Below are 27,348 nucleotides of genomic sequence, written 5' to 3' on the forward strand. Positions count from 1 at the left end.
GTCACTTAATTTCTCTGGGCCTCAGCTGCTTCATCTGTAAAATCAATCAATCAATCAATCAATCGTATTTATTGAGCGCTTACTGTGTGCAGAGCACTGTACTATGCGCTTAAATAAAAAGCACTGTTCTAAGTGTTGGGAGAGAGATAAGATAATCAGGTTGTCCCACGGGGGGGGGGGGCTCACAGTCTTAATCCCCATTTTACAGATGAGGGAACTGAGGCCCAGAGAAGTGAAGTGCCTTGCCCAAAGTCACACAGCTGACAATTGGCGGAGCCGGGATTCGAATCCACAACCTCTGACTCCAAAGCCTGCGCTCTTAACAATAATAATAATAATAATGACATTTATTAAGCGCTTACTATGTGCAAAGCACTGTTCTAAGCGCTGGAGTAGATACAAGGTAATCAAGTTGTCCCACGTGGGGCTCACAGACTTAATCCCCATTTCACAGATGAGGTAACAGGCACAGAGAAGTTAAGTGACTTGCCCAAAGTCACACAGCTGGCAAGTGCGGAGCCGGGATTCGAACCCATGACCTCTGACTCCAAAGCCCGGGCTCTTTCCCCTGAGCCACACTCCCTCTCTAATTATCTGTTTACCTAATTAAATTATCTAATTTATCTGTTACAAATGAGTAACAGATAAATACATAAAGAATCCACGCTGCTTCTCCTAAAATGGCGATTAAGTCCGTGAGCCCCATGTGGGACGCGGACGGCATCCAGCCCGATCACCTCATCTCTACCCCGGTGCTTACTGGCACATAGTAAGCGCCTAACAAACACCGTTTTAAATAAGAAATAAATGAACGTCCAGAGTGATTCTGATGCAAGTTCGATTTCGGAACATGGGATTGGAGTTTTACGAAAAGGAACGTTCGCTTCGCACATTGCACAGACCGTCGTTTGAAATGGACATCTTTTGGGGGAAGGAAAACGCGTTTTACCTGCTCTCTGCATTCCTGAGGCGCCCACCTCCGCTGGGTATGGGGTCCACCGGACGATCCCTTCTTTCCCGGCGGCAGGTCTGGGAGGCCCCCTCCTCCGGCCGAGCCCCGGTCCCCCCCGAGCCTTCCAGGCAGTCCCGAGGTGTAGTCCCTGACGTCCTGAGAGAACCACCTCGGACGTCTGTTGGAGGGAAGTTTGGCGCCTAATGAAAGAACATACGCCGCTATCATTCCTGCGCTGTACTTTTTATCAATCAATCAATCAATCATATTTATTGAGCGCTTACTGTGTGCAGAGCACTGTACTAAGCACTTGGGAAGTCCAAGTTGGCAACATATAGACACAGTCCCTACCCAACAGTGGGCTCACAGTTGAAAAGGGGGAGACAGAGAACAAAACCAAACATACTAACAAAATAAAATAAATAGAATAGATATGTACAAGTAAAATAAATAAATAAATAATAAATAAGTACAAACATATATACATATATACAGGTGCTGTGGGGAAGGGAAGGAGGTAAGATGGGGGGGATGGAGAGGGGGCCGAGGGGGAGAGGAAGAAAGGGGCTCAGTCTGGGAAGGCCTCCTGGAGGAGGTGAGCTCTCAGCAGGGCCTTGAAGGGAGGAAGAGAGCTAGCTTGGCGGGTGGGCAGAGGGAGGGCATTCTCGGGGGGTTGCGTAACTAGTATCTGAATATCATGCATGGGACTCGACTAGGTGGACCTTGCCTTCTGGGGACCTATTAAAAAAAAAAGGATGGGAAATTTCATTACAACTCTTAGGAAACTAAATCAACTGCCAGCTCAAAAGGAACAGGTCGCCGAAATGTGTTTTAATCAATCAATCAATCAATCAATCAATCAATCGTATTTATTGAGCGCTCACTGTGTGCAGAGCACTGGACTAAGCGCTTGGGAAGTACAAGTTGGCAACATAGAGAGACAGTCCCTACCCAACAGTGGGCTCACAGTCTAGAAGGGGGTGACAGAGAACAAAACCAAACATACTAACAAAATAAAATAAATGGAATAGATATGTACAGGTAAAATAAATAAATAAATAAGTACAAACATATATACATATATACAGGTGCTGTGGGGAAGGGAAAGAGGTAAGATGGGGGGATGGAGAGGGGGATGAGGGGGAGAGGAAGGCAGGGGATCAGTCTGGGAAGGCCTCCTGGAGGAGGTGAGCTCTCAGTAGGGCCTTAAAGGGAGGAAGAGAGCTAGCTTGGCGGATGGGCAGAGGGAGGGCATTCTCAGGGGGTCGCATAACTAGTATCTGAATATCATGCATGGGAGCTAACTCGACTAGGTGGACCTTGCCTTCTGGGGACCTATTGAAAAAAAAGGATGGAAAATTTCATTACAGCTCTTAGGAAACTAAATCAACTGCCAGCTCAAAAGGGACAGGTCGCCGAAATGTGTTTTAATCAATCAATCAATCATATTTATTGAGCGCTCACTGTGTGCAGAGCACTGGACTAAGCGCTTGGGAAGTACAAGTTGGCAACATATAGAGACGGTCCCTACCCAACAGCGGGCTCACAGTCTAAAAGGGGGAGACAGAGAACAAAACCAAACATACTAACAAAATAAAATAAATAGAATAGATATGTACAAGAGGAGCTGGCGCCTGGTTCCTAGGCCTCTTTTTCTTTCTTTTTTTTCTTTTAATGGCATTTGTTCAGCATTTTCTACGTGCCAGGCACTGTTCTAAGCGCTGGGGTACAGATGAAGTAATAATAATGATAATAATGATGGTATTTGTTAAGCACTTAATAATAATAATAACAACGGCACTTGTTAAGCCAAGCACTACTCTAAGCGCTGGGGCGGATACAAGGTCATCAGGTTGTCCCACATGGGGCTCACAGTCTTAATTCATTCATTTATTCATTCATTCATTCAATCGTTTTTATTGAGCGCTTACCGTGTGCAGAGCACTGTACTAAGCGCTTGGGAAGTACAAGTTGGCAACATATAGAGACGGTCCTTACCCAACAGCGGGCTCACAGTCTAGAAGAGACTGCCCATTTCCTAGAAGAAAATGCCCATTTTCCAGATGAGGTAACTGAGGCAAAGAGAAGTGAAGTGACTTCCCCAAGGTCACATAGCTGACAAGTGGTGGAGCAAGGATTAGAACCCATGACCTCTGGCTCCCAAGCCTGCGCTCTTTCCACTAAGCCAGGTTGGGCACAGTCCGTGTCCTACATGGGGCTCACAATCTTAATCCCCATTTTTACAGACGAGGTAACCGAGGCACAGAGAAGTGAAGTGGCTTGCCCAAGGTCCGCAGCAGACAAGTGGCGGAGTCGTCATTAGAACTCAGGTCCTTCTGACTCTCAGGGCCGCACTCCATCTACTAGGCCACCCTGGTCTTCCCTGCCCAACAGCAGTTACTATATTCTGGTGGCTCCAGGAGAGGAAAACCTGCAACAGGAAGAGAACTGCATTTCCTCGCCTCCTTCCCTGCTATTGCTGCAAGGCCAGAGGAGTTTCCTTCGGTCTCTAGATGTGTCTGGCCTTGCTGTGGATAGAGGAAGAGGCTATAAAGGGGTGAGGTTGGTGGAAAGATCGATTAATAATGATAATAATAATAATGATGGCATTTATTAAGCGCTTACTATGTGCAAAGCACTGTTCTAAGCGCTGGGGAGGTTACAAGGTGATCAGGTTGTCCCGCGGGGGGCTCACAGTATTAATCCCCGTTTTCCAGATGAGGTAACTGAGGCCCAGAGAAGTGAAGTGACTTGCCCGAAGTCACCCAGCTGACAGTTGGCGGCGCCGGGATTTGAACCCATGACCTCTGACTCCAAAGCCCGGGCTCTTTTCCACTGAGCCACGCTGCTTCTTTGTTTGATTAATCAATCAAATGCATTAGTTGAGCGCTTACAGTGTGAACAGCACAATACCACTACTACTAATAATACTAATACTGGTACTTGATAGGTGTTTCCTATGAGAAAAGCATTGGTCAAAGCACTGGGGTAGATACAAGTTGATCGGGTTGGACACAGTCCCTGTCCCACGGGGGGCTCACACTCTTCACCCCCATTTTTAGAGATGAGGTAACTGAGGCCCGGAGCAGTTAAGTGACTTGACCAGGGTCACACAGCAGACAAGTGGTAGAGCCAGGATTAGAACCCAGGTCCTTCTGACTGAATTAAGTACTTGGGAGAGTACATTAATTATATATAATATAATTAATATATATAATATTATATTATATTATATATTATATGTTTGTACAAATTTATTACTCTATTTATTTATTTATTTATTTTACTTGTACATATCTATTCTATTTATTTTATTTTGTTAGTATGCTTGGTTTTGTTCTCTGTCTCCCCCTTTTAGACTGTGAGCCCACTGTTGGGTAGGGACTGTCTCTATATGTTGCCAACTTGTACTTCCCAAGCGCTTAGTACAGAGCTCTGCACACAGTAAGCGCTCAATACGATTGATTGATTGATTGATTGATTGATACGATTGTAGCACAATACTACTACTACTAATAATACGAATACTGGTACTTGATAGGTGTTTACTATGAGAAAAGCATTGGTCAAAGCGCTGGGGTAGATACAAGTTAATCAGGTTAGACACAGTCCCTGTCCCACGGGGGGCTCACACTCTTCACCCCCATTTTAGAGATGAGGTAACTGAGGCCCAGAGCAGTTAAGTGACTTGACCAGGGTCACACAGCAGACAAGTGGTAGAGCCGGCATTAGAACCCAGGTCCTTCTGACTGAATTAAGCACTTGGGAGAGTACATTAATTACATATAATATAATTTATATATACATATAATATTATATTATATTATATATTATATGTTTGTACAAATTTATTACTCTATTTATTTATTTATTTATTTTACTTGTACATATCTATTCTATTTATTTTATTTTGTTAGTATGCTTGGTTTTGTTCTCTGTCTCCCCCTTTTAGACTGTGAGCCCACTGTTGGGTAGGGACTGTCTCTATGTGTTGCCAATTTGTACTTCCCAAGCGCTTAGTACAGTGCTCTGCACACAGTAAGCGCTCAATACGATTGATTGATTGATTGATTGATTGATACGATTGTAGCACAATACTACTACTACTAATAATACGAATACTGGTACTTGATAGGTGTTTACTATGAGAAAAGCATTGGTCAAAGCGCTGGGGTAGATACAAGTTAATCAGGTTAGACACAGTCCCTGTCCCACGGGGGGCTCACACTCTTCACCCCCATTTTGGAGATGAAGTAACTGAGGCCCAGAGCAGTTAAGTGACTTGACCAGGGTCACACAGCAGACAAATGGTAGAGCCGGGATTAGAACCCAGGTCCTTCTGACTGAATTAAGCACTTGGGAGAGTACATTAATTATATACAATATAAAATATTATATATAATATATATATTATATGTTTGTACATATTTATTACTCTATTTATTTATTTATTTATTTTACTTGTACATATCTATTCTATTTATTTTATTTTGTTAGTATGTTTGGTTTTGTTCTCTGTCTCCCCCTTTTAGACTGTGAGCCCACTGTTGGGTAGGGACTGTCTCTATATGTTGCCAACTTGTACTTCCCAAGCGCTTAGTACAGTGAGCTGCACACAGTAAGCGCTCAATAAATACGATTGATGATGATATTATATATAATATATAATCACATATAATCACAATTATAATATATATTATACTATATTATAATTCATTCAATCGTATTTATTGGGTGCTTACTGTGTGCTGATTAAGCTTATTAAGCTTATTAATAAGCTTATTGATAAGCTTATTTCTTATTGTAATGTAATAACAATCTATAGTTACAAGTATATATACTAGTGTAATTATTATACCAGAGTTCGTAGACACGTTCCCTGCCTACAAGGAGTTTTTTCAGTCGGTCAGTCAATCATATTCATTGAGCGCTTACTGTGTGCAAAGCACTGTACTGAGCAGTTGGGAGAGAACATTATTGGTAGACACGATCGCTGACCACAAGGCGTTTACAGTCTAGGAGAGGGAGACAGGCGTAAATATAAATATAAATCAATTACAGATATGTACATAGTTGTTGTGGGGTTGAGGGGAAGGATGAATAAAGGAAGCAAATCCAACTGCAAGGGTAATGCAGAAGGGAGTGGGCGAAGAGGAAGCGAAGGCCTAGTCGGGAAAGGGTTCTTGGAGGAGATGTGTCTTCAAAGAGGTTCTGGACTCTGGATAATCATCATCATCATCATCAATCGTATTTATTGAGCGCTTACTGTGTGCAGAGCACTGCACTAAGCGCTTGGGAAGTACAAGTTGGTGATAATGATAATGATGGTATTTGTAAAGCACTTACTGTGTACTGGGCATTAATTCATTCATTCATTTATTCATTCAATCGTATTTATTGAGCGCTTATTGTGTGCAAAGCACTGTACTAAGCTCTTGGGAAAGTATAATATAACAACAGACACCTTCCTGCCCATAATGAGCTCACAGTCTAGAGGGGGAGGGAGACATTAATGTAAATAAAGAAATTATAGATATATACAGATCAATCAACCAATCGTATTTATTGACCGCTTACTGTGTGCAGAGCACTGTACTAAGCGCTTGGGAAGTACAAGTTGGCAATGTATAGGGACAGTCCCTACCCAACAGTGGGCTCACAGTCTATCTATACATATACATATATACTCCATCACCCCCGTCTTACCTCCTTCCCTTCCCCACAGCACCTGTATACATGTATATATGTTTGTACATATTTATTACTCTATTTTAGTTGTACATATCTATTCTATTTATTTTATTTTGTAAATATGTTTGGTTTTGTTCTCTGTCTCCCCCTTCGAGACTGTGAGCACACTGTTGGGTAGGGACCATCTCTGTATGTTGCCAACTTGTACTTCCCAAGCGCTTAGTACAGTGCTCTGCACACAGTAAGCACTCAATAAATACGATTGATTGATTGATGTGCTGTGGAGAACAGTGGTTTGCACATAGTAAGCGCTTAACAAATACCATCATTATTAGGGGAGGGAGGATGAATGAAGGAGCAAGTAAGAGCGGTGCAAAAGGGAATGGAAGAGGAGGAGAGGAGGGCTTAGTCAGGGAAGGCTTCCTGGGGGTGATGGGCCTTCAATGAGGTTTTGAAGATGGGGAGAGCAATTATCTGTCTGATATGAGGAGGGAGGGTCTTCCAGGCCAGGGGTAGGATGTGGGCGTGAAGTTGGTGGCACTGTAGTAAGCGCTGGATGTCTGGGGAAGAAGAAATGGAACAAAAAAAGCAGATTATGGACAGTGCTTTCATGAAGAGCTAGTGAGATGCCAAGTGGGAAAAGGACAAGACTGAAGAGCAAGTCATAGTTCTTTGGAAAAGAAGGGATGACAAGCTCACTGTTGTCAGGGGATGTGTCTGTTGTATTGTCCAGCGCTTAGAACAGTGCTTTGCACACAGTAAGCGTTTAACAAATGCCATTATTATTATTATTATTATTATTGTTATAGTGCCCGCCCCCAAGTGCTTAATGCAGTGCTCTTTACACAGTAAGTGCTCAAGAGATATGATTGATTGACTGACTAATGAGGTACGGATTAGCGTGGGCTCCAAAGGACCAGCAAGAATCCTTCCTGGGACCAGGAACTGAATGATGATTTCTTCCTCCAGTCAGAACACTAAGATGGAGGCATTCAATTAATCAATCAATCAATCAATCAATCATATTTATTGATCGTTTACTGTGTGCAGAGCACTGTACTAAGCGCTTGGGAAGTACAAGTTCGCAACATATAGAGACGGTCCCTACCCAACAGTGGGCTCACAGTCTAGAAGGGGGAGACAGAGAACAAAACCAAACATATTAACAAAATAAAATAAATAGAATAGATATGTACAAGCAAAATAAATAAATAGAGTAATAAATATGTACAAACATATATACATATATACAGGTGCTGTGGGGAAGGGAAGGAGGTAAGATGGGGGGGATGGAGAGGGGGATGAGGGGGAGATGAGTGTGGGAAGGCCTCCTGGAGGAGGTGAGCTCTCAGTAAGGCCTTGAAGGGAGGAAGAGAGTTAGCTTGGTGGATGGGCAGAGGGAGGGCATTCCAGGCCAGGGGGAGGACATGGGCCTGGTCCTAAAATGACTATAAATTACTCATTCATCAGTCAGTCAATCCTATTTATTGAGCACATACTGTGTGCATTCCCCTGTACTAAGCACTTGGAAGAGTACAATATAATAAATGGACACATTCCCTGCCCACAACAAGCTTACAGTCTAGAGGGGGGAGAGACAGACATTAATATGGATAAATAAATTACAGAGATGTACAAAAGTGCTTTGGATGTACTGAGAAGCAGCGTGGCTCCGTGGAAAGAGCCCGGGCTTTGGAGTCAGAGGGCATGGGTTCAAATCCCGGCTCCGCCCACTGTCAGCTGCGTGACTTTGGGCATGTCACTTAACTTCTCTATGCCGCAGTTACCTCACCTGTAAAATGGGGATTAAGACTGTGAGCCCCCCGTGGGACAACCTGATCATCTTGTAACCTCCCCAGTGCTTAGAACAGTGCTTTGCACATAGTAAGCGCTTAATAAATGCCACCATTATTATTATTATTATTATTTGGAGGTGGGATGGGGGAATGAATAAAGGGAGCAAGTCAGGGTGACGCAGAAGGGAGCAGGAGAAAAGGAAATGAGGGCTCAATTAGAGAAGGACTCTTGCTGCAGATTTGCCTTCAGTGAGGCTTTGAAGGGGAGGGGTGAGAATAATTGTCTTGTCTGTCGGATATGAGGAGGGAGGGCATTCCAGGCCAGAGACGGGGCTTGGGCGAGGGGTTGGGGGTGAGATGGATGAGATGGAGGTACAATGAGAAGGTTAGCGCTAGAGGAGTGAAGTGTCTGGGCTGGGTTGAGGTAGGAGACTAGCGAGATGATGTAAGGGGGGCAAGGTGATGACTGAGTGCTTATTATGTGATTCAGATTAATGTCTGTCTCTCCCTCTAGATGATGATGACATTTGTTAAGCGCTATGTGTGGAGCGTTGTTCTAAGCGCTGAGGTAGATACAAGGTGATCAGTTTGTCCCACATGGGGCTCACAGTCTTCATCTCCGCTACTCTCTCATCCTTCCCAGCAGTATCCTCAGATGAGATCACCTCCCTCCTCTCAAGTGCTACTCCGGCCACCTGTGCTTCTGACCCCATTCCCTCTCATCTTACGAAATCTCTCGCCCTGTCCCTCCTCCCCTCCTTAACTCCCATCTCTTGACCCCACCTCCCCTTCTAGTTATCACCCTATCTCCCTCCTATCATTCCTTTCCAAACTCCTTGAACGAGTTGTCTACACGCGCTGCCTCGAATTCCTCAACGACAACTCTCTCCTCGACCCCCTCCAGTCTGGCTTCCGTCCCCTACAGTCCACGGAAACTGCCCTCTCAAAGGTCACCAATGACCTGCTTGCCAAATCCAATGGCTCCTACTCTATCCTAATCCTCCTCGACCTCTCAGCTGCCTTCGACACTGTGGACCACCACCTTCTCCTCAACACGCTATCCGACCTTGGCTTCACAGACTCTGTCCTCTCCTGGTTCTCCTCTTATCTCTCTGGCAGTTCATTCTCAGTCTCCTTCACAGGCTCCTCCTCCCCCCTCCCCCCATTCCCTTACCAGAGGTGTTCCTCAAGGTTCAGTGCTTGGTCCCCTTCTGTTCTCGATCTACACGCACTCCCTTGGTGACCTCATTCGCTCCCACGGCTTCAACTATCATCTCTATGCTGATGACACCCAGATCTACATCTCTGCCCCTGCTCTCTCTCCCTCCCTTCAGGCTCATGTCTCCTCCTGCCTTCAAGACATCTCCATCTGGATGTCTGTGCACCATCTAAAACTCAATATGTCCAAGACTGAACTCCTTATCTTCCCTCCCAAACTCCACCCTCTCCCTGACTTTCCCATCACTGTTGGCAGCACTACCATCCTTCCCATCTCACAAGTCTGCATCCTCGGTGTCCTCCTTGACTCTGCTCTCTCGTTCACCCCTCACATCCAATCCATCACCAAAACCTGCGGGTCTTACCTCTGCAACATCACCAAGATCCGCCCTTTTCTCTCCATCCCAACCGCTACCCTGCTCATTCAAGCTCTCATCCTATCCCGTCTGGACTACTGCATCAGCCTTCTCTCTGATCTCCCATCCTCGTGTCTCTCTCCACTTCAATCCATACTTCACGCTGCTGCCCGGATCACCTTTGTGCAGAAACGCTCTGGGCATGTTACTCCCCTCCTCAAAAATCTCCAGTGGCTACCAATCACCCTATGCATCAGGCAAAAACTCCTCACCCTGGGCTTCAAGGCTGTCCATCCCCTCGCCCCCTCCTACCTCCCCTCCCTTCTCTCCTTCTCCAGCCCAGCCCGCACCCTCCGCTCCTCTGCCTCCGCTACTCTCCTCACCGGGCCTCGTTCCTGTCTGTCCCACTGTCGACCCCCGGCCCACGTCCTCCTCCTGGCCTGGAATGCCCTCCCTCCGCACATCCGCCAAGCTAGCTCTCTTCCTCCTTTCAAAGCCCTACTGAGAGTTCACCTCCTCCAGGAGGCCTTCCCAGACTGAGCCCCTTCCTTCCTCTCCCCCTCCTCCCCCTCTCCATCCCCCCCCGCCTTACCTCCTTCCCCTCCCCACAGCACCTGTATATATGTATATATGTTTGTACATATTTATTACTCTATTTATTTTATTTGTACATATTTATTCTATTTATTTTATTTTGTTAATACGTTTTGTTTTGTTGTCTGTCTCCCACTTCTAGACTGTAAGCCCGGCTATTGGGTAGGGACCATCTCTATATGTTGCCAACTTGTACTTCCCAAGCGCATAGTACAGTGCTCTGCACACAGTAAGCACTCAATAAATACGATTGAATGAATGAATGAATGTGGGACAAGATTGGAACCCGTGGCTCAGTGGAAAGAGCACGGGCTTGGGAGTCAGAGGTGATGGGTTTGAATCCCGGCTCCACCACTTGTCAGCTGTGTGACCTTGGGCAAGCCACTTAACTTCTCCGTGCTCAGTTCCCTCATCTATAAAATGGGGATTAAGACTGTGAGCCTCACGTGGGACAACTTGATCACCCTGTAAACTCCCCAGCGCTTAGAACAGTGCTTGGCACATAGTAAGGGCTTAATAAATGCCATTAACCTGAATCTATCCAGGCTTAGCATAAAGTGTAGCACATAGAAGGCTCTTAATACCATGACTATTATGACAGCTTTCTTTTCTTAGAACCCATCAAAAATGTACCACCCTCCTCAACATGATTATGGACAGCAGGGAAAGGGTAGTGGGGAATACAAAGATACCTTCAATCAATCAGTGCTATTGATTGAGCGCCTACTATGTGCAGAGCACTGTACTAAGTGTTTGTGAGAGTACACTACAATTAGAGGACACGTTCTCATTTCTTAATAATGATGGTATTTGTTAAGCACTTACTATGTGTCAAGCACTGTTTTAAGCGCTGGGATAGACATGAGGTAATTAGGTTGGACACAATCCCTGTCCCACATGGGGCTCACAGTCTCAATTCCCATTTACAGATGAAGTGACTGTGAGCCCACTGTTGGGTAGGGACTGTCTCTATATGTTGCCAACTTGGACTTCCTAAGCGCTTAGTACAGCGCTCTGCACACAGTAAGCGCTCAATAAATATGATTGATGATGATGAATGGCAGAGAACCCATGACCTTCTGATTCCCAGGCCCGTGCTCTATCCACTTCGCCATGTTGCTTCTGATCCTGACACCTGTCGACCTGTTTTCTTTTGTTGTCTGTCTCCTCCCCTTCTAGACTGTGAGCCCGCTGTTGGGTAGGGACTGTATCTATATGTTGCCGATTTGTACTTTCCAAGCGCTTAGTACAGTGCTCTGCACATAGTAAGCGCTCAATCAATAGCATTGATTGATTGAAGGTATCTTTGTATTCCCCACTACCCTTTCCCTGCTGTCCATAATCATGTTGAGGAGGGTGGTACATTTTTGATGGGTTCTAAAAACAGAAAACTGTCATAATAATCATGGTATTAAGGGCCTTCTATGGGCTACACTTTATGCTAAACCTGGATAGATTCAGGTTAATGGCATTTATTAAGCACTTACTATGTGCCAAGCACTGTTCTAAGCGCCCCGTAAGCGCTCAATAAATACGATTGAATGAATGAATGAATCTATCTTGGCTTTACAACGAGGTCTGGGATAGAATAATTACACTTATAAATCCCTGCAGATTAAGAGAATTTCATGATGGCACAGAACAAAATAATATTCCATTCTAGTACACAAACATATAATAATAATAATAATGGTATTTATTAAGTGCTTACTATGTGCAAAGCACTGTTCTAAGTGCTGGGGAGGTTACAAGGTGACCAGGTTGTTCCACGGGGGCTCACAGTCTTAATCCCCATTTGACAGATGAGGTAACTGAGGCACGGAGAAGTTAAGTGACTTGCCCAAAGTCACACAGCTGACAAGTGGCAGAGCGGGGATTTGAACCCATGACCTCTGACTCCGAAGCCCGAAAGCCCGATATGGAAATAACCAGGGCCCTCCCCAAAAAATGATCGAAGCCCATGCTGGATTTTAATTTTGAGAAACAACCTCGCCCCAAATAAGTAGCTGCCTAAACTTCTATTCATTATTTATATTTGTGGATCTCAAAAAAGTACAAGCAGTAGTCAAGTCCAAGCCTCAGAGAGAGGCCCAAAAGTAAGGAAATTCCAATTTTCAACTTTTCACAAAGTGCTTTCGGGACCCAGCTGGGTGGGACCAATAGCTGACCATTCCCTCGTTCCTTTCCTTGCTCTTCCAATCAATCAATCAATCAATCAATGGTATTTCTTTAGCGCTTACTATGTGCCAGGCACTGTACTAAGCCCTGGGTGGATACAAGCAAATCGGCTTGGACACAGTCCCTGTCCCACGTGGGGCTCACAGTCTCAATCCTCATTTTACTGATGAAGTAACTGAGGCCCAGAGAAGTGAAGTGACTTGACAAAGGTCACCCAGCATTCATTCAGTCAATCGTATTTATTGAGTGTTTACTGTGTGCAGAGCACTGTACTAAATGCTTGGAAAGTACAGTTCAGCAATAAAGAAAGACAATTCCTGGTGGAACCCGCATTAGAATCCGTGACCTCCTGATTTCCAGGCCTGCGCTCTATCCACTATGCCACGTTACCCGTGGGCCTGGTAATGTCTGGTCACTCACAGCTCAGCCTCCCTCCAAGGAATAATTCTGAAATCAAAACTTTTGATTTAAAGAAAAAGATATACTCTGGGAATCCCAACTGTTGGACGGTCCCATCGTTAGCAAACTGTTAGACTCTAAGTTCACTGTGGGCAGGGAATGGGTCTGTTCATTGTTGTGCTGTACTCTCCCACAGTACTCTCCACAGGATAAACTCTCAATAAATAAGACTGACTGAATGAATGAATGAATAAATGAGGTATTAAACGTGCACTATATACTAAGCATTGTATTAAGGGCTGAGGTAGCTACAACATAATCAGTCGGATTGATCCCAAGCGCTTAGTACAGTGCTCTGCACACAGTAAGTAAACTGGGGAATCAGCATGGCTCAGTGGAAAGAGTGCAGTCTTGGGAGTCAGCGGTTGTGGGTTATAATAATAATAATAATAATAATAATAATAATAATAATAATAATAATAAACAATGGTGTTTGTTAAGCACTTTCTCTGTACCAAGCACTGTTCTAAGCATGGGGTAGATACAAGGTCATCAGGTTGTCCCACGGGGGGTTCACAGTCTCAATCCCCATTTGACAGAAGAGGGAACTGAGGCACAGAGAAGTGAAGTGACTTGCCCAGGTCACACAGCAGAAAACTGGCAGAGCCGGGATTAGAACCCATGACCTCTGACTCCCAAGCCCGGGCTCTCTCCACTAAGCCAGGCTGCTTCTAATCCCCGCTCTGCCACTTGTCTGCTGTGTGACTTAAGTCACTTCACTTCTCTGTGCCTCAGTTACCTCACCTGTAAAATGGGGCTGAAGACTGTGAGCCCCACGTGGGAGAACCGGATTACCTTGTATCTACCCCAGCGCTTAGAACGGTGCTTGGCACATACTAAGCGCTTAACAAATGTAATTTTTATTATTAGTAGTTGTGGTAGTAATAATAATAATAATAAATACGATTGAATGAATGAATGAACCTATTGGGTGACAAGCACTAGAAAGAGAGCTTGGGGGAGCCCAATATAAAAGCACTGGACAACATGTACCCTCCCCACAAGGAGCTTACAGCCTAGAAGGGGAGGCAAACCTTTGACTAAGTTACGGAGATGCACACAAGTGCTGTGGGACACAGTAAGCGTTCAATAAATACGATTGATTGATTGATTGATTGAAGCCAGGGTGAATAAAGTGTACAAATCCAAGTGCAATCCCCCTCCTTCCTCTCCTCCTCCTCCCCCTCTTCATCCCCCTCGCCTTACCTCCTTCCCCTCCCCACAGCACCTGTATATATGTATATATGTTTGTATGTATTTATTACTCTAATTATTTTACTTGTACATATCTATTCTATTTATTTTATTTTATCAATATGTTTGGTTTTGTTCTCTGTCTCCCCCTTCTAGACTGTGAGCCCGCTGTTGGATAGGGACCGTCTCTAGATGTTGCCAACTTGGACTTCCCAAGCGCTTAGTACAGTGCTCTGCACACAGTAAGCGCTCAATAAATATGATTGAATGAATTAATGAATGAAGTGCAAGGGCGATGCCGAAGGGAGTGGAGCTGAGGGGCGGGGATCAGATAAGATCTCTGTCCCACATGAAGCCCTAAAAGGGAGCGAGAGCAGGCATCCTACTTCTGGTTTGAGAAGCAGCGTGGCTCAGTGGAAAGAGCCTGGGCTTTGGAGTCAGAGGTCATGGGTTCGAATCCCGGCTCCGCCACATGTCTGCTGTGTGACTTTGGGCAAGTCACCTAACTTCTCTGAGCCTCAGTTACCTCATCTGCAAAATGGGGATTAAGACTGTGAGCCCCATGTGGGACAACTTGATCACCTTGTATCCCTCCCCAGCGCTTAGAACAGTGCTTTGCACATAGTAAGCGCTTAGGAAATGCCATTATTACCAGCGCTTAGAACAGTGCTTTGCACATAGTAAGCGCTTAATAAATGCCATCATTATTATTATTATTATTATTATAGATGAGGAAATTGGGGCTCAGAAAGATTAAGCCATCTGCCCAAAGTCCCACACCAGGTCAGTGACACAGCCAGAATTAGAATCTGAATCTCCTGACTCCCAGGGCCATGCTCTTTCCACTAGGCCACACTGCCCCTGGCTTATCATCAGTGGAAAGAGCCCAGGCTTTGGAGTCAGAGGTCGTGGATTCAAATCCCAGCCCTGCCAAATATCAGCTGTGTGACTGTGGGCAAGGCACTTCGATCAATCAATCAATCAATCGCATTTATTGAGCGCTTACTGTGTACAGAGCACCGTACTAAGCGCGTGGGAAGTACAAGTTGGCAACATCTAGAGACGGTCCCTACCCACCAGTGGGCTCACAGTCTAGAAGGGGGAGACGGAGAACAAAACCAAACATATTAACAAAATAAAATAATTAGAAAAGATATGTACAAGTAAAATAAATAAATAAATAAATAAATAGAGTAATAAATATGTCCAAACATATATACATATATACAGGTGCTGTGGGGAAGGGAAGGAGGTAAGACGGGGGGCACGGAGAGGGGGAGGAGGGGGAGAGGAAGGAGGGGGCTCAGTCTGGGAAGGCCTCCTGGAGGAGGTGAGCTCTCAGTAGGGCCTTGAAAGGTACTTCACTTCATTTCTCTGTGCCTCAGTCACCTCATCTGTAAAATGTAGATTAAGATTATGAGCCCCCGGTGGGACAACCTGATCACCTTGTAACCTCCCCAGTGTTTGGAACAGTGCTTTGCGCAGACTAAGCGTTTAATAAATGCCATTATTATTATTATTATTATTATAAGTGGTCTGAAGACAAAGAGCCACATAACAGCCATTACTGTAGCACCGTTGCCTAGGTTACCTTCGATTTTGAGAATGCGGGATTATCGATTCCTTACCCCCTTTTCTTGGCTGCCAAAGACAAGTCTACCTGTTCATTCTAAAGTCTATTAGAAGAAAAACAACTGGAAAAATTGATTTTCGTACCCGAAACACACCGGACTCCAACCTCTCCAGGGCCTCAGAAAGGTGATGGTTTTCTTGCCTGAGGGTTTCTAGTTGAGCCAAAACCACCTGTGGGAGAGGAGAATAAAGCTAATAAATAGAGGATGGAAAAAAAAAGAAAGCACAAGCACACAAAACAAGTTCAAATGCAGCTTGCTAAAAAAATAGCTTGGAGCTCTTATACTATCTTTACATAATTTATTACATTTTAAACTGCAGTTTTAATCAGAGAATTGTGAGAATAAGGTCTCTCCCTGCCTTTTCATTCCCTCTCGTGACAAAAAAGGAAAAAGGGAACCGAGAGAGCCACTCTCATACTCTAGCACTTGTCATCATCATCATCAATCGTATTTATTGAGCGCTTACTGTGTGCAGAGCACTGTACTAAGCGCTTGGGAAGTACAAGTTGGCAACATTGACTTGTTCCAGTCAATCAATCAATCAATCAATCCCTGAGCAAGTGCTGTGTGCTGAGCTTGGCACTAAATACCCGGCAGAGTACGAAACAGTCGAGTTGGTAGATACGATTCCTGCCTTCAGTGGTGCAATGGCTAGAGCACGGGCCCGGGAACCGGAAGGTCATGGGTTCTAAACCTGGCTTTGCCACTTTTCTGCTGTGTGACGTTAGGCAAGTCACTTCACTTCTCTGGGCCTCACCTGCAAAACGGGGACTGAGACTGTGATCCCCACGTGGGACAGGGACCGTGTCCCACCCGAGTGGCTCGTTTCCACCTCCGCGCTCAGCACAGTGCCTGGCACATAGTAAGTACTTAACAAATGCCATAATAATAATAATAATACTTATTATTATTATTATAATATTCCCTGTCCATTCAATTCATTCAATCGCATTTATTGAGTGCTTACTGTGTGCAGAGCACCGTACTAAGCGCTTGGAAAGTACAAGTTGGCAACATCTAGAGCCGGTCCCTACCCAACAGTGGGCTCAAAGTCTAGAAGGGGGAGACAGAGAACAAAACAAAGCATATTAACAAAATAAAATAAATAGAATAAATAGGTACAAATTAGAGTAATAAATACGTACAAACATATATACATATATACACCTCTGCCACCTCTGGGGGACTGAGAAGGAAGCATGCTGGGATGGCAGGTCCCACATAATAATAATAATAATAGTAATAATGGCATTTATTAAGCGCTTACTATGTGCAAAGCACTGTTCTAAGCGCTGGGAGGATACAAGGTAATCAGGTTGTCCCACAAGGGGCTCAGAGTCTTAATCCACATTTTCCAGATCAAGGAACTGAGGCACAGAGAATTTAAGTGACTTGCCCAACGTCACACAGCTGACAAGTGGTGGAGCCGGGATTAGAACCCATGACTTCTGACTCCCAATAATAATAATAATAATGATGATAATAATAATAATAATGGCATTTATTAAGCGCTTACTATGTGCAAAGCACTGTTCTAAGCACCGGGGGGATACAAGGTAATCAGGTTGTTCCACATGGGGCTCACAGTCCTAATCCGAATCTTCCAGATCAAGGAACTGAGGCCCAGAGAAGCGAAGTGACCTGCCCAAAGTCACACAGCTGACAAGTGGCGGAGCCGGGATTAGAACCCATGACCTCTGACTCCTAAGAATAATAATAATAATAATAATAATAATAATAATAGCATTCATTAAGCGCTTACTATGTGCAAAGCACTGTCCCAAGCGCTGGGGGGATACAAGGTAATCAGGTTGCCCCACATGGGGCTCACAGTCTTAATTCCCATTTTCCAGATCAAGGAACTGAGGCACAGAGAAGTTAAGTGACTTGCCCAACGTCACACAGCTGACAAGTGGTGGAGCCGGGATTAGAACCCATGACCTCTGACTCCTAATAATAATAATAATAATGGCATTTATTAAGCGCTTACTATGTGCAAAGCACTGTTCTAAGCACTGGGGGGGATACAAGGTAATCAGGTTGTCCCACATGGGGCTCACAGGCTTAATCCCCATTTTACAGAAGAGGGAACCGAGGCCCAGGGAAGTTAAGTGACTTGCCCAACGTCAAACAGCTGACAAGCGGTGGAGCCGGGATTAGAACTCATGACCTCTGACTCCCAATAATAATAATAATAATAATAATAATGATGGCATTTATTAAGTGCTTACCACATGGTGTCTGCAGGACTCCAGAGGACACCACCAGAGAAGAATCATGTTTCCCCTGACAGTGGCTCCAGGGCAGGAACAAAGGGATTCATTCATTCCTACTTATAGAGCACTTACTGTGTGCCCAGCACTGTACTAAGCACTCGAGAAGCAGCGTGGCTCAGTGGAAAGAGCATGGGCTTTGGAGTCAGAGGTCATGGGTTCAAATCCCCGCTCTGTCAATTGCCAATTTCCCCCTCTGATCCCCCCTGCCTTACCTCCTTCCCCTCCCCACAGCACCTGCATATATGTATATATGTTTGTACATATTTATTACTCTATTTATTTACTCTCTTTTATTTTGTTAATATGTTTTGTTTTGTTGTCTGTCTCCCCCTTCTAGACTGTGAGCCCGCTGTTGAGTAGGGACCGTCTCTACATGTTGCCAATTTGGACTTCCCAAGCGCTTAGTAAAGTGCTCTGTACACAGTAAGTGCTCAATAAATACAATTGAATGAATGAATGATTGACTTTCGGTTCGGGATCCGGGGGTCGGGTCTGTATCTCTTCCGCCAGCTTCGCTCCTCACAGGGGCTGCAGCCTCGGGCCTGAGCGTGGAGGTGTGCTTGGCACGGTACTCTCCCCCTCTAAACTGGAAGCTCGTTGTGGGTGGGGAACGTGTCTACCAACTCTGTTACAGTGTACTCTCCCAAGCGATTAGTACAGTGCTCTGCACACATAAGGACTCAGTAAATAATAATGATGATGGCATTTGTTAAGCGCTTACTATGTGCAAAGCACCGTTCTAATCTCTGGGAGATACAAGGTGATCAGGTTGTCCCACATGGGGCTTACAGTCTTAATCCCCATTTTACAGATGAGGTAACTGAGGCCCAGAGAAGTGAAGCGATTTGCCCAAAGTCACACAGCCGATAAGTGGCGGAGCCAGGATTCGAACCCATGACCTCTGACTCCCAAGCCCGGGCTCTTCCACTGAGCCACGCTGCTTCTCTAAAAATGGCACTGACATTGATTGATAGCCCAATTCCCATATCTCCCGCAGCACTGCAAACACAAAGTGACTCTAAGCCAAAGGTTTAGCACACGGGACACCAAAATCAATCAATCAATCAATCAGGGCATTAACAAGTACTTATGTGTGCAGAGCTCTGTACTAAGCACTTAGGAGAGTACAGTATAACAGAATTGGTAGACATGTTCCCTGCCCATAAGGAATTTACAGTCCAGGGGGCTGTAAAAAGCCATAGTAGAGCGTGCCACCCTTCACCTGCAGTTTACTGCAATATCACAATATAATATGTGTCGTAGGTACCATGCCATCCAAAATGCCCTATTAGAAAATCGGCCTGGGTTAAACACGAATACAAAATGAGAATAAAAAGCCATACTCTATGATGGAGGCTTGGTTAAGCAAAATTCCATAAAATCATGGAGCTAGAAGGAACCTAAGAAGATAATGGGATCCAGTTCCCCATACTCATTCATTCATTCAATCGTATTTATTGAGCGCTTACTGTGTGCACAGCCCTGTACTAAGCACTTGGAAAGTACAATTCAGCAACAAATAGAGACAATCCCTGCCCACAGTGGGCTCACAGTCTAGAAGGGGGCAGACTGACATCGAAACAAGTAGACGACAAGAGCATCAGTATAAATAGAATTATAGATCAATCAATCAATCGTATTTATTGCGCGCTTACTATGTGCAGAGCACTGTACTAAGCGCTTGATACATATACATTATTATGAAAATAAATACAATTATAAATATGTACATATATACACACAAGTGTTGTGGGGTGGGGGGGGGATTAGTCCGGAAAAGCTTCCTGGAGGAGGTGAGCTTTCAGTAGGGCTTTGAAGTGGGATGGATTTGAGGAAGGAGGGCATTCCAGGCTAGAGGTAGGATGTCGACGGTGGGACAGGTGAGAATGAGGCACGGTGAGGAGATTAGCAGCAGAGGCGCGGAGGGTGCGGACTGGGCTGGAGAAGCAGAAAAGGGAGGTGAGGTAGGAGCGGGCGAGGTGATGGAGAGCTTTGAAGCCGAGGGTGAGGAGTTTTTATTCGATACGGAGGTTGACGGGCAACCACTGGAGATTTTTGAGGAGGGGGGCTGACATGCCCAGAGCGTTTCTGTAGAACCACAATCCGGGCAGCAGAGTGAAGCGTAGCTGTAAGTGGGGAGAGGCAGGAGGTTGGGAGATCAGAAAGGTGGCTGATGCGGTAATCCAGTCGGGATATGATGAGTGCCTACTCAGGTGGGCAATTAAAACATAACAATAACAATAATAATTGTGGTGTTTGTTAAACACTTACTGTGTGGCAGGCACTGTACTAAGCACTGGGGGGGATCAAAGCAAATCGAGTTGAACACAGCCCCAGTCCCAATGTGGGACTCGCAGTCCCCCTTTTAGACTGTGAGCCCACTGTTGGGTAGGGACTGTCTCTATGTGTTGCCAACTTGTACTTCCCAAGCGCTTAGTACAGTGCTCTGCACACAGTAAGCGCTCAATAAATACGATTGATGATGATGATGATGATGATCCCCATTTTACAGATGAAGTCACTGAGGCCCAGAGAACTGAAGTGACTTGCCCAAGGTCACAGAGCAGACCCGTGGCGGAACCGGGAGAAGAACCCACGACCTTCCGACTCGCAGGCTCGTACTTCATCCGCTAAGCCACGCCGCTTCCCGAGAGGAGGTTGCCGTCTCTTTCTGGAAATATCTCAAGGAACAGAAACTCTAATTTCCCTTGGTAGCTTTTTTCAGTGCTTTACCAGCCTGATATTCGAGAAGTTCCTCTTTATATCCAACCAAACTGACGCTTGCTTGAATTAACTCCTCTCGTTCGATCCCCAGGAGATGATGGGGAACGGTTGGTCTCCGCGCTTTAAAAATCCTTGCAATAATGATGGTATTTATCAAGTGCTACTATGCGCCAACCATTGGGCTAAATACAGCAGCACGGTGTAGTGAAAAGAGCCCGAGCTTTGGAGTCAGAGGTCATGGGTTCAGATCCCGGCTCCGCCACTTGTCTGCTGCATGACCTTGGGCAAGTCACTTCACTTCTCTGTGCCTTAGTTACCTCATCTGTAAAATGGGGATTGAGACTGTGAGCCCCATATGGGACAGGGTCTGTGTCCAACCCGATTTGCTTGTATCCACCCCAGTGCTTAGTACAGTGCCTGGTACACAGTAAGCGATTAACAAATACTACAATGATTATTATCTTTATAAGAAAAGCAGCTTAGACACAAGCCCTGCCCCTCACAAAGCACACAGTCTAAGAGGCAGGGAGAGCAGGTATTTTTATCCCCAATTTGAAGATCAGAAAACTGAATCTTTCCACTAGGCCACATTACCTTCCGGGCAGTGATTGAACACAGTTATTAAGTCACCTCTCTGCCTTCCCCTCTCTAGGCAAAACAACCCCAATTCCTTTAGCCTTTCCTCAAAGGATCCATTTCCCAAAGCTTTAATCATTTTAGAAACACACTTGCACTTAAGAGTAGAAAGCAAATCGCTACAAATTAAACTGCGGAAGAACTAAGTGCTCTCATCAGCTATTGACCTTGAAAAAAAGAACTAAGGCATATGTTTCAAAAGTGCAAGAAAATTAGCAAAGTTTAACGTGAATCAAATGATAGAGTCAATAAACTTTTAAACAGAGATTTGAACGGAGAGTAATGATGTGTAGCAGGGGTGGAATTATGCTAGTTGAACTAGTAGAGCAACAGCAAGGGAGGGTTCAGCCGTGGTGGTTCAGAGGCAGACAAGTTTCCTGAGGAGACTTAAAGGTCAGGTGCGGGCACTTCAAAGGAACTGGTGCATCGGAATCTGTTCATCTACACTAACATAAATCAAGAGCACCTTTAAAACATGGAAATGGACCCATTCATTCATACATTCACTCATTCAATCATATTTATGGAGTGCTTACCCTGGGTGTGAAGCACTATCCTTAGCGCTTGGGAAAGTACAACAAGCAGTGACATTCCTTGCCCACAATGAGCTCACAGTCTAGAGGGGGGAGAGAGACATCAATACAAATAAATAAAATGACAGATCGGCACAAAAGTACTTTAGGGCTGGGAGGGGGGAAGAGCAAAAGGATAAATAAAATGACAGATATGCACATAAGTGTTTTGGGGCTGGGAAGGGGGGGAAGGCCAAAGGGACCAAGTCAGGGCGATGCAGAAGGGAGTGGGAGATGAGGAAAAGTGGGGCTTAGTCTGGGAAGGCCTCTTGGAGGAGATGGACCTTTGGTAAGGCTTTGAAGCAGGGGAGAATGGTTGTCCTTCCCTTCCCCACAGCACCTGTATATATGTACGTATGTTTGTACATATTTATTACTCTCTATTTATTTATTTATTCATTTTACTTGTACATATCTATTCTATTTATTTTATTTTGTTAGTATGTTTGGTTTTGTTCTCTGTCTCCCCCTTTTAGACTGTAAGCCCACTGTTGGGTAGGGACTGTCTTTATAGGTTGCCAATTTGTTCTTCCCAAGTGCTTAGTTCAGTGCTCTGCACACAGTAAGCGCTCAATAAATACGATTGATGATGATGATGATGATGATGATGTCTGTCGGATTAGAGGAGGGATGGTGTTCCCAGCCAGAGGTAGTATCTGGGTTAGGGATCGGTGGCAAGACAGGCGAGATGGAGGTGCAGAGAGAAGATTAGCACCAGAGGAACAGAGTGTGCAGGCTGGGTTGTAAAAGGAGGGAAGGGAGGTGAGGTAGGAGGGGGCGAGGTGATGGACCGCTTTAAAGCCAATGGAGAGGAGTTTTTGTCTGATACAGAGGTGGATGGGCAACCACTGGAGTTTTTTTGAGGAGCAGGGTGACACATCCAGAACGTTTCTGTAGAAAAATGATCTGGGCAGCAGAGTGAAATACGAACTGGAGCGGGGAAAAACAGGAGGCTGGGAGGTCGGCAAAGAGGCTGATATGAGTAATCCAGGTGGGATAGGATGAGTGATTGTATTGATGTGGTAGCTGTTTGGAGGGAAACGAAAGGGCAGATTTTAGCGATGTTGTGAAGGTGGGACCGACAGGATTTGGTGATGGACTGAATATGTGAATTGAATGAGAGAGAGAAGTCAAGGCTAATGCCAAAGTAATGGGCTTGTGAGACAGGAAGGATGGTGGTGCCATCTATAGTGATGGGAAAGTCAGGGGGAGGACAGGGTTAGGGTGGGAAGATAAGTTCAGTTTTAGCCATATTAAGTTTGAGGTGACTAGAGGGCATCCAAGTAATAATAACAATAATAACAATAATGATGGTGTTTGTTAAGCGCTTACTATGTGCCAAGCACTGTTCTGAGCGCTGGGGTAGATACAAGGTGATCAGGTTGTCCCACATGGGACTCACAGTCTTAATCCCTATTTTCCAGATGAGGTAACTGAGGCACAGAGAAGTTAAGTGACTTTCCCGAAGTCACACAGCTGACAAGTGGCGGTGCCGAGATTAGAACCCATGACCTTTGACTCCCGTGCCCGTGCCCTTTCCACTAAGCCACGCTACCCAGTGGAGGGCGGAGGCTCAAGTTTACTGCGCGGGAGTGGGAAATGGTAAAACACTTCTGGATTTTTACCAAGAAAATTATATGGATCCACAACCAGAACGACTGCAGACGGAGAGCGGGGCGTTCTGGGAGAGATGCGTCCGTAGTGTCGCTAAGGGTCAGAACGAACTCAACGGCCTAAGACAAGACATCTTCCCTGCCCACAGTGAGCTCACAGACAAGAAGGGGAGACAGGCATTGACATAAATCATCATCATCATCATCAATCGTATTTATTGAGCGCTTACTATGTGCAGAGCACTGTACTAAGCGCTTGGGAAGTACAAATTGGCAACATATAGAGACAGTCCCTACCCAACAGTGGGCTCACAGTCTAAAAGGGGGAGACAGAGAACAAAACCAAACATACTAACAAAATAAAATAAATGGGATATGGACAAATAAAATAATAATAATAATAAGATAATAAAATAATAAAAAGAAAATAAATAAATCGGAGACATGTACATAAGTGCTGTGTGCTGAGGGGGGGTGAATAAAGGATGGAAATCGAAGTGCAAAGGTGATGCAGAAGGGAGTGGGATAAGAGGGCTTAAGTCAGGGAAGGCCTCTTAGAGGAGAGGAACTTAAATGATGATGAATGAAAATCTATAACTTCATATGCTATCACACAATAATAATAATAATTTTGGTATTTGTTAGATCTACGTGCTAGGCACCATACTAAGCGCTGGACTAGATACAAGCAAACTGGGTTGGACGCAGTCCCTGTCCCACACGGCTCTCACAAGTCTTCATCCCCATATTCCAGATGAGGTAACTGAGGCAAAGAGAAGTTAAGCGGCTTGCCCGAGGTCACACAGAAGACAAGAGACATTCATTTATTCAGCCATTCATTCGTTCAATCATATTCATTGAGCGCTTATTTTTTTTCTTTCTTTTAATGGTATTTGTGAAGCGCTTACTATAATAATAATAATAATTATGGCATTTATTAAGCACTTACTATGTGCAAAGCACTGTTCTAAGAGCTGGGGGGATACAAGGTGATCAGGTTGTCCCACATGGGGCTCACAGTCTTAATCCCCATTTTACAGATGAGGGAACTGAGGCACAGAGAAGTGAAGTGACTTGCCCCAAGTCACACAGCTGACAATTGGCGGAGCCGGGATTTGAACCCATGACCCCTGACTCCAAAGCCCAGGCTCTTTCCACTGAGCCACGCTGCTTCACTGCATGCTTACTGTGTGCAAAGCACTGTACTAAGCGCTTGGGAGAGTACAATGAAACAACAGACAGACACATTCCCTGCTCACAGCAAGCTGGGATTAGAAGTTACGTCTTAAAGGATAGAGCTTTTTCCTTTGAGTCGAAGAGGACCTGGGCTCTAATCCTGACTCAACCATTTGTCTGCTGTGTGACTTGGGGCTGTCACTACACTTCTCTGTGCCTTAGTTTCCTCATATATAAAATTCATTCATTCAATCGTATTTACTGAGCGCTTACTGCATGCAGAGCACTTGGGAAGCACAAGTTGGCAACAAATAGAGCCGGTCCCTACCCAACAGCGGGTAAAATGGGGATTAATCCCGTGAACCTCGTGAGAGACATGGACTGTGGCCAACCTGATTAGCTCGTATCAACCCCAGCGCTTAGTACAGTGGCCGGCACCCAATAAGCGCCTAACGCCTACTATTCAAAAATGCAGAAAAGAGAACACTCTCATCAAGAGAGAGATGATTTCGCCAGACGCAACTTCATGAACTCTTGGTGTGCTCTTGACTCTGTTGGATTTGATCTGAACCAGATTTTTAGGGAAATGTCCCTTCTCATTCTCCGGGCAGTTGATGGGAGGGATAACCCAACCCCTCTTCTGTCTCTTTAGACCGGAGTGGGATAATGGGGATTAAGACTGTGAGCCCCATGTGGGACAACCTGATCACCTTGTATCCCTCCCAGCGCTTAGAACAGTGCTTTGCACTTAGTAGGTGCTTAAAAATACCATTATTATTATTATTATTATTATTATTATTATTCAGGGAACTGGTGAGAGCCCCTCCTTCTTTTACCCTGTGTTCGCCTTCTTTCCTCTCAGCTCTCTCGATGGCCATGTCTCGCTGATGCAACTCCCGGGTCAGCTGGGTGACTTCCATTTTCATGCCTTCTAGGGCACAGCTGTATGTCTGTTCAGACTGCAGCATCTGTTCTTTCATCTTCAAAAAAAACAAAACAGAAAACCACCACTATTTGGGAGGAAAAAGAAGCGGAAGAACAGTATTTATGCATGTGGTAATCTTCATTCTTAGGGTAGCATAACTGCACAGATTTCTCCATCTTGGCACCCTTCATTTCAAGGGTTTCTATTAGAGATAGCACTCGTTTTCACTAAACTCTGTATGTGGATGAATGTCCAGTCAAGATGATCAGGGTATTACCGTTTCTGGTTCCCTGGGGCCACTCTTTACTTATTTATTAATTTGTTTATTCACAATAATGTCTGTCTCCCCCTCTAGGCTGCAAGATCACTGTGGGCAGGGAATGTGCCTGTTTATTGTTATATTTTACTCTCCCCAGTGCTTAGTATGGTGCTCTGCACACAGCAAGCGCTCAATAAATACGATTGAATGAATGAATGAATGGTAGACACATTCCCTGCCTACAAACTTATAGTCTAGAGGGAATACCTCCGTTAATTCATTCCACTACTGAAGCACGGATTCATTTACCTATCCATTTTTCCATTCTTTCCCCCCACCCTACCTTTAAATTTTTTTGTATTCTGCCAAGCCTATTAGATTGTAAATCAATCAATCAATCTATCAATCGTATTTATTGAGCGCTTACTGTGTGCAGAGCACTGTACTAAGCGCTTGGGAAGTACAAGTTGGCAACATATAGCGACAGTCCCTACCCAACAGTGGGCTCACAGTCTAAAAGGGGGAGAATTTAACTCTTTACCTCTAGCATACATATAGTACACTTAGTACAGAGCACTAAGTTTAGTGTTCTGCACATAGGAAGCACTCAGAAATGCTACTTGCTGACAAAAAAAGTCTTTACTTTTCTCATCTCAGCTTTGCATTGGTTGTGGTATCCTTCCATCAGCTTCAATTCTTCATGCTTCTCAATTAGCTCTTGACTCAGTTCTTTACAAGTTGCACTCTCCGATTCCAAGCTGGATGCCAGAAACAGAAACACCAGTGAAAAAATATCCCAAACCCTGGACGCCCACACTGACACATCAAATCAATCAACCAGTGGTATTTATTAAGTAATCACTGCATGCAGAGCACTGGACTAGGCATTCAGCACCGACATATCCATTCCACTGTGTGCCAGGCACCCCAAAAAATGGCAAATTGTCCAACTCAATTTTTTAGGTATTGTTCCATTTCAAGAAAGTTTGCATAATACTTGCGGTGACAAGTGCTGACAGCAACGCTTTCCTTTAAAGTACTTTGAAAGAGGAATAACAATTATAACTGTGGTATTTGTTAAACACTTACTAGGTA

At 44.8% G+C, this 27,348-nt stretch overlaps 1 protein-coding gene across 3 annotated transcripts in view; it reads right to left on the bottom strand.

Annotated features, from left to right (window-relative positions):
* The window catches only part of CEP63 (centrosomal protein 63), a 98,932-nt gene that overhangs the window by 9,934 nt on the left and 61,650 nt on the right, over positions 1–27,348 (bottom strand). For all 3 annotated transcript variants that reach the window (XM_038744458.1, XM_038744457.1, XM_038744456.1), the window contains 4 exons: positions 26,897–27,011; positions 25,906–26,049; positions 16,155–16,241; positions 950–1,152 (listed from right to left, as the gene is read on the bottom strand). In XM_038744458.1, coding sequence (XP_038600386.1) covers positions 950–1,152; positions 16,155–16,241; positions 25,906–26,049; positions 26,897–27,011 — 549 coding nt within the window. The remainder of the gene's footprint in view (positions 1–949; positions 1,153–16,154; positions 16,242–25,905; positions 26,050–26,896; positions 27,012–27,348) is intronic.

Source organism: Tachyglossus aculeatus, chromosome 1, assembly GCF_015852505.1.
Source record: "Tachyglossus aculeatus isolate mTacAcu1 chromosome 1, mTacAcu1.pri, whole genome shotgun sequence".
Classification (NCBI taxonomy): domain Eukaryota; kingdom Metazoa; phylum Chordata; class Mammalia; order Monotremata; family Tachyglossidae; genus Tachyglossus; species Tachyglossus aculeatus.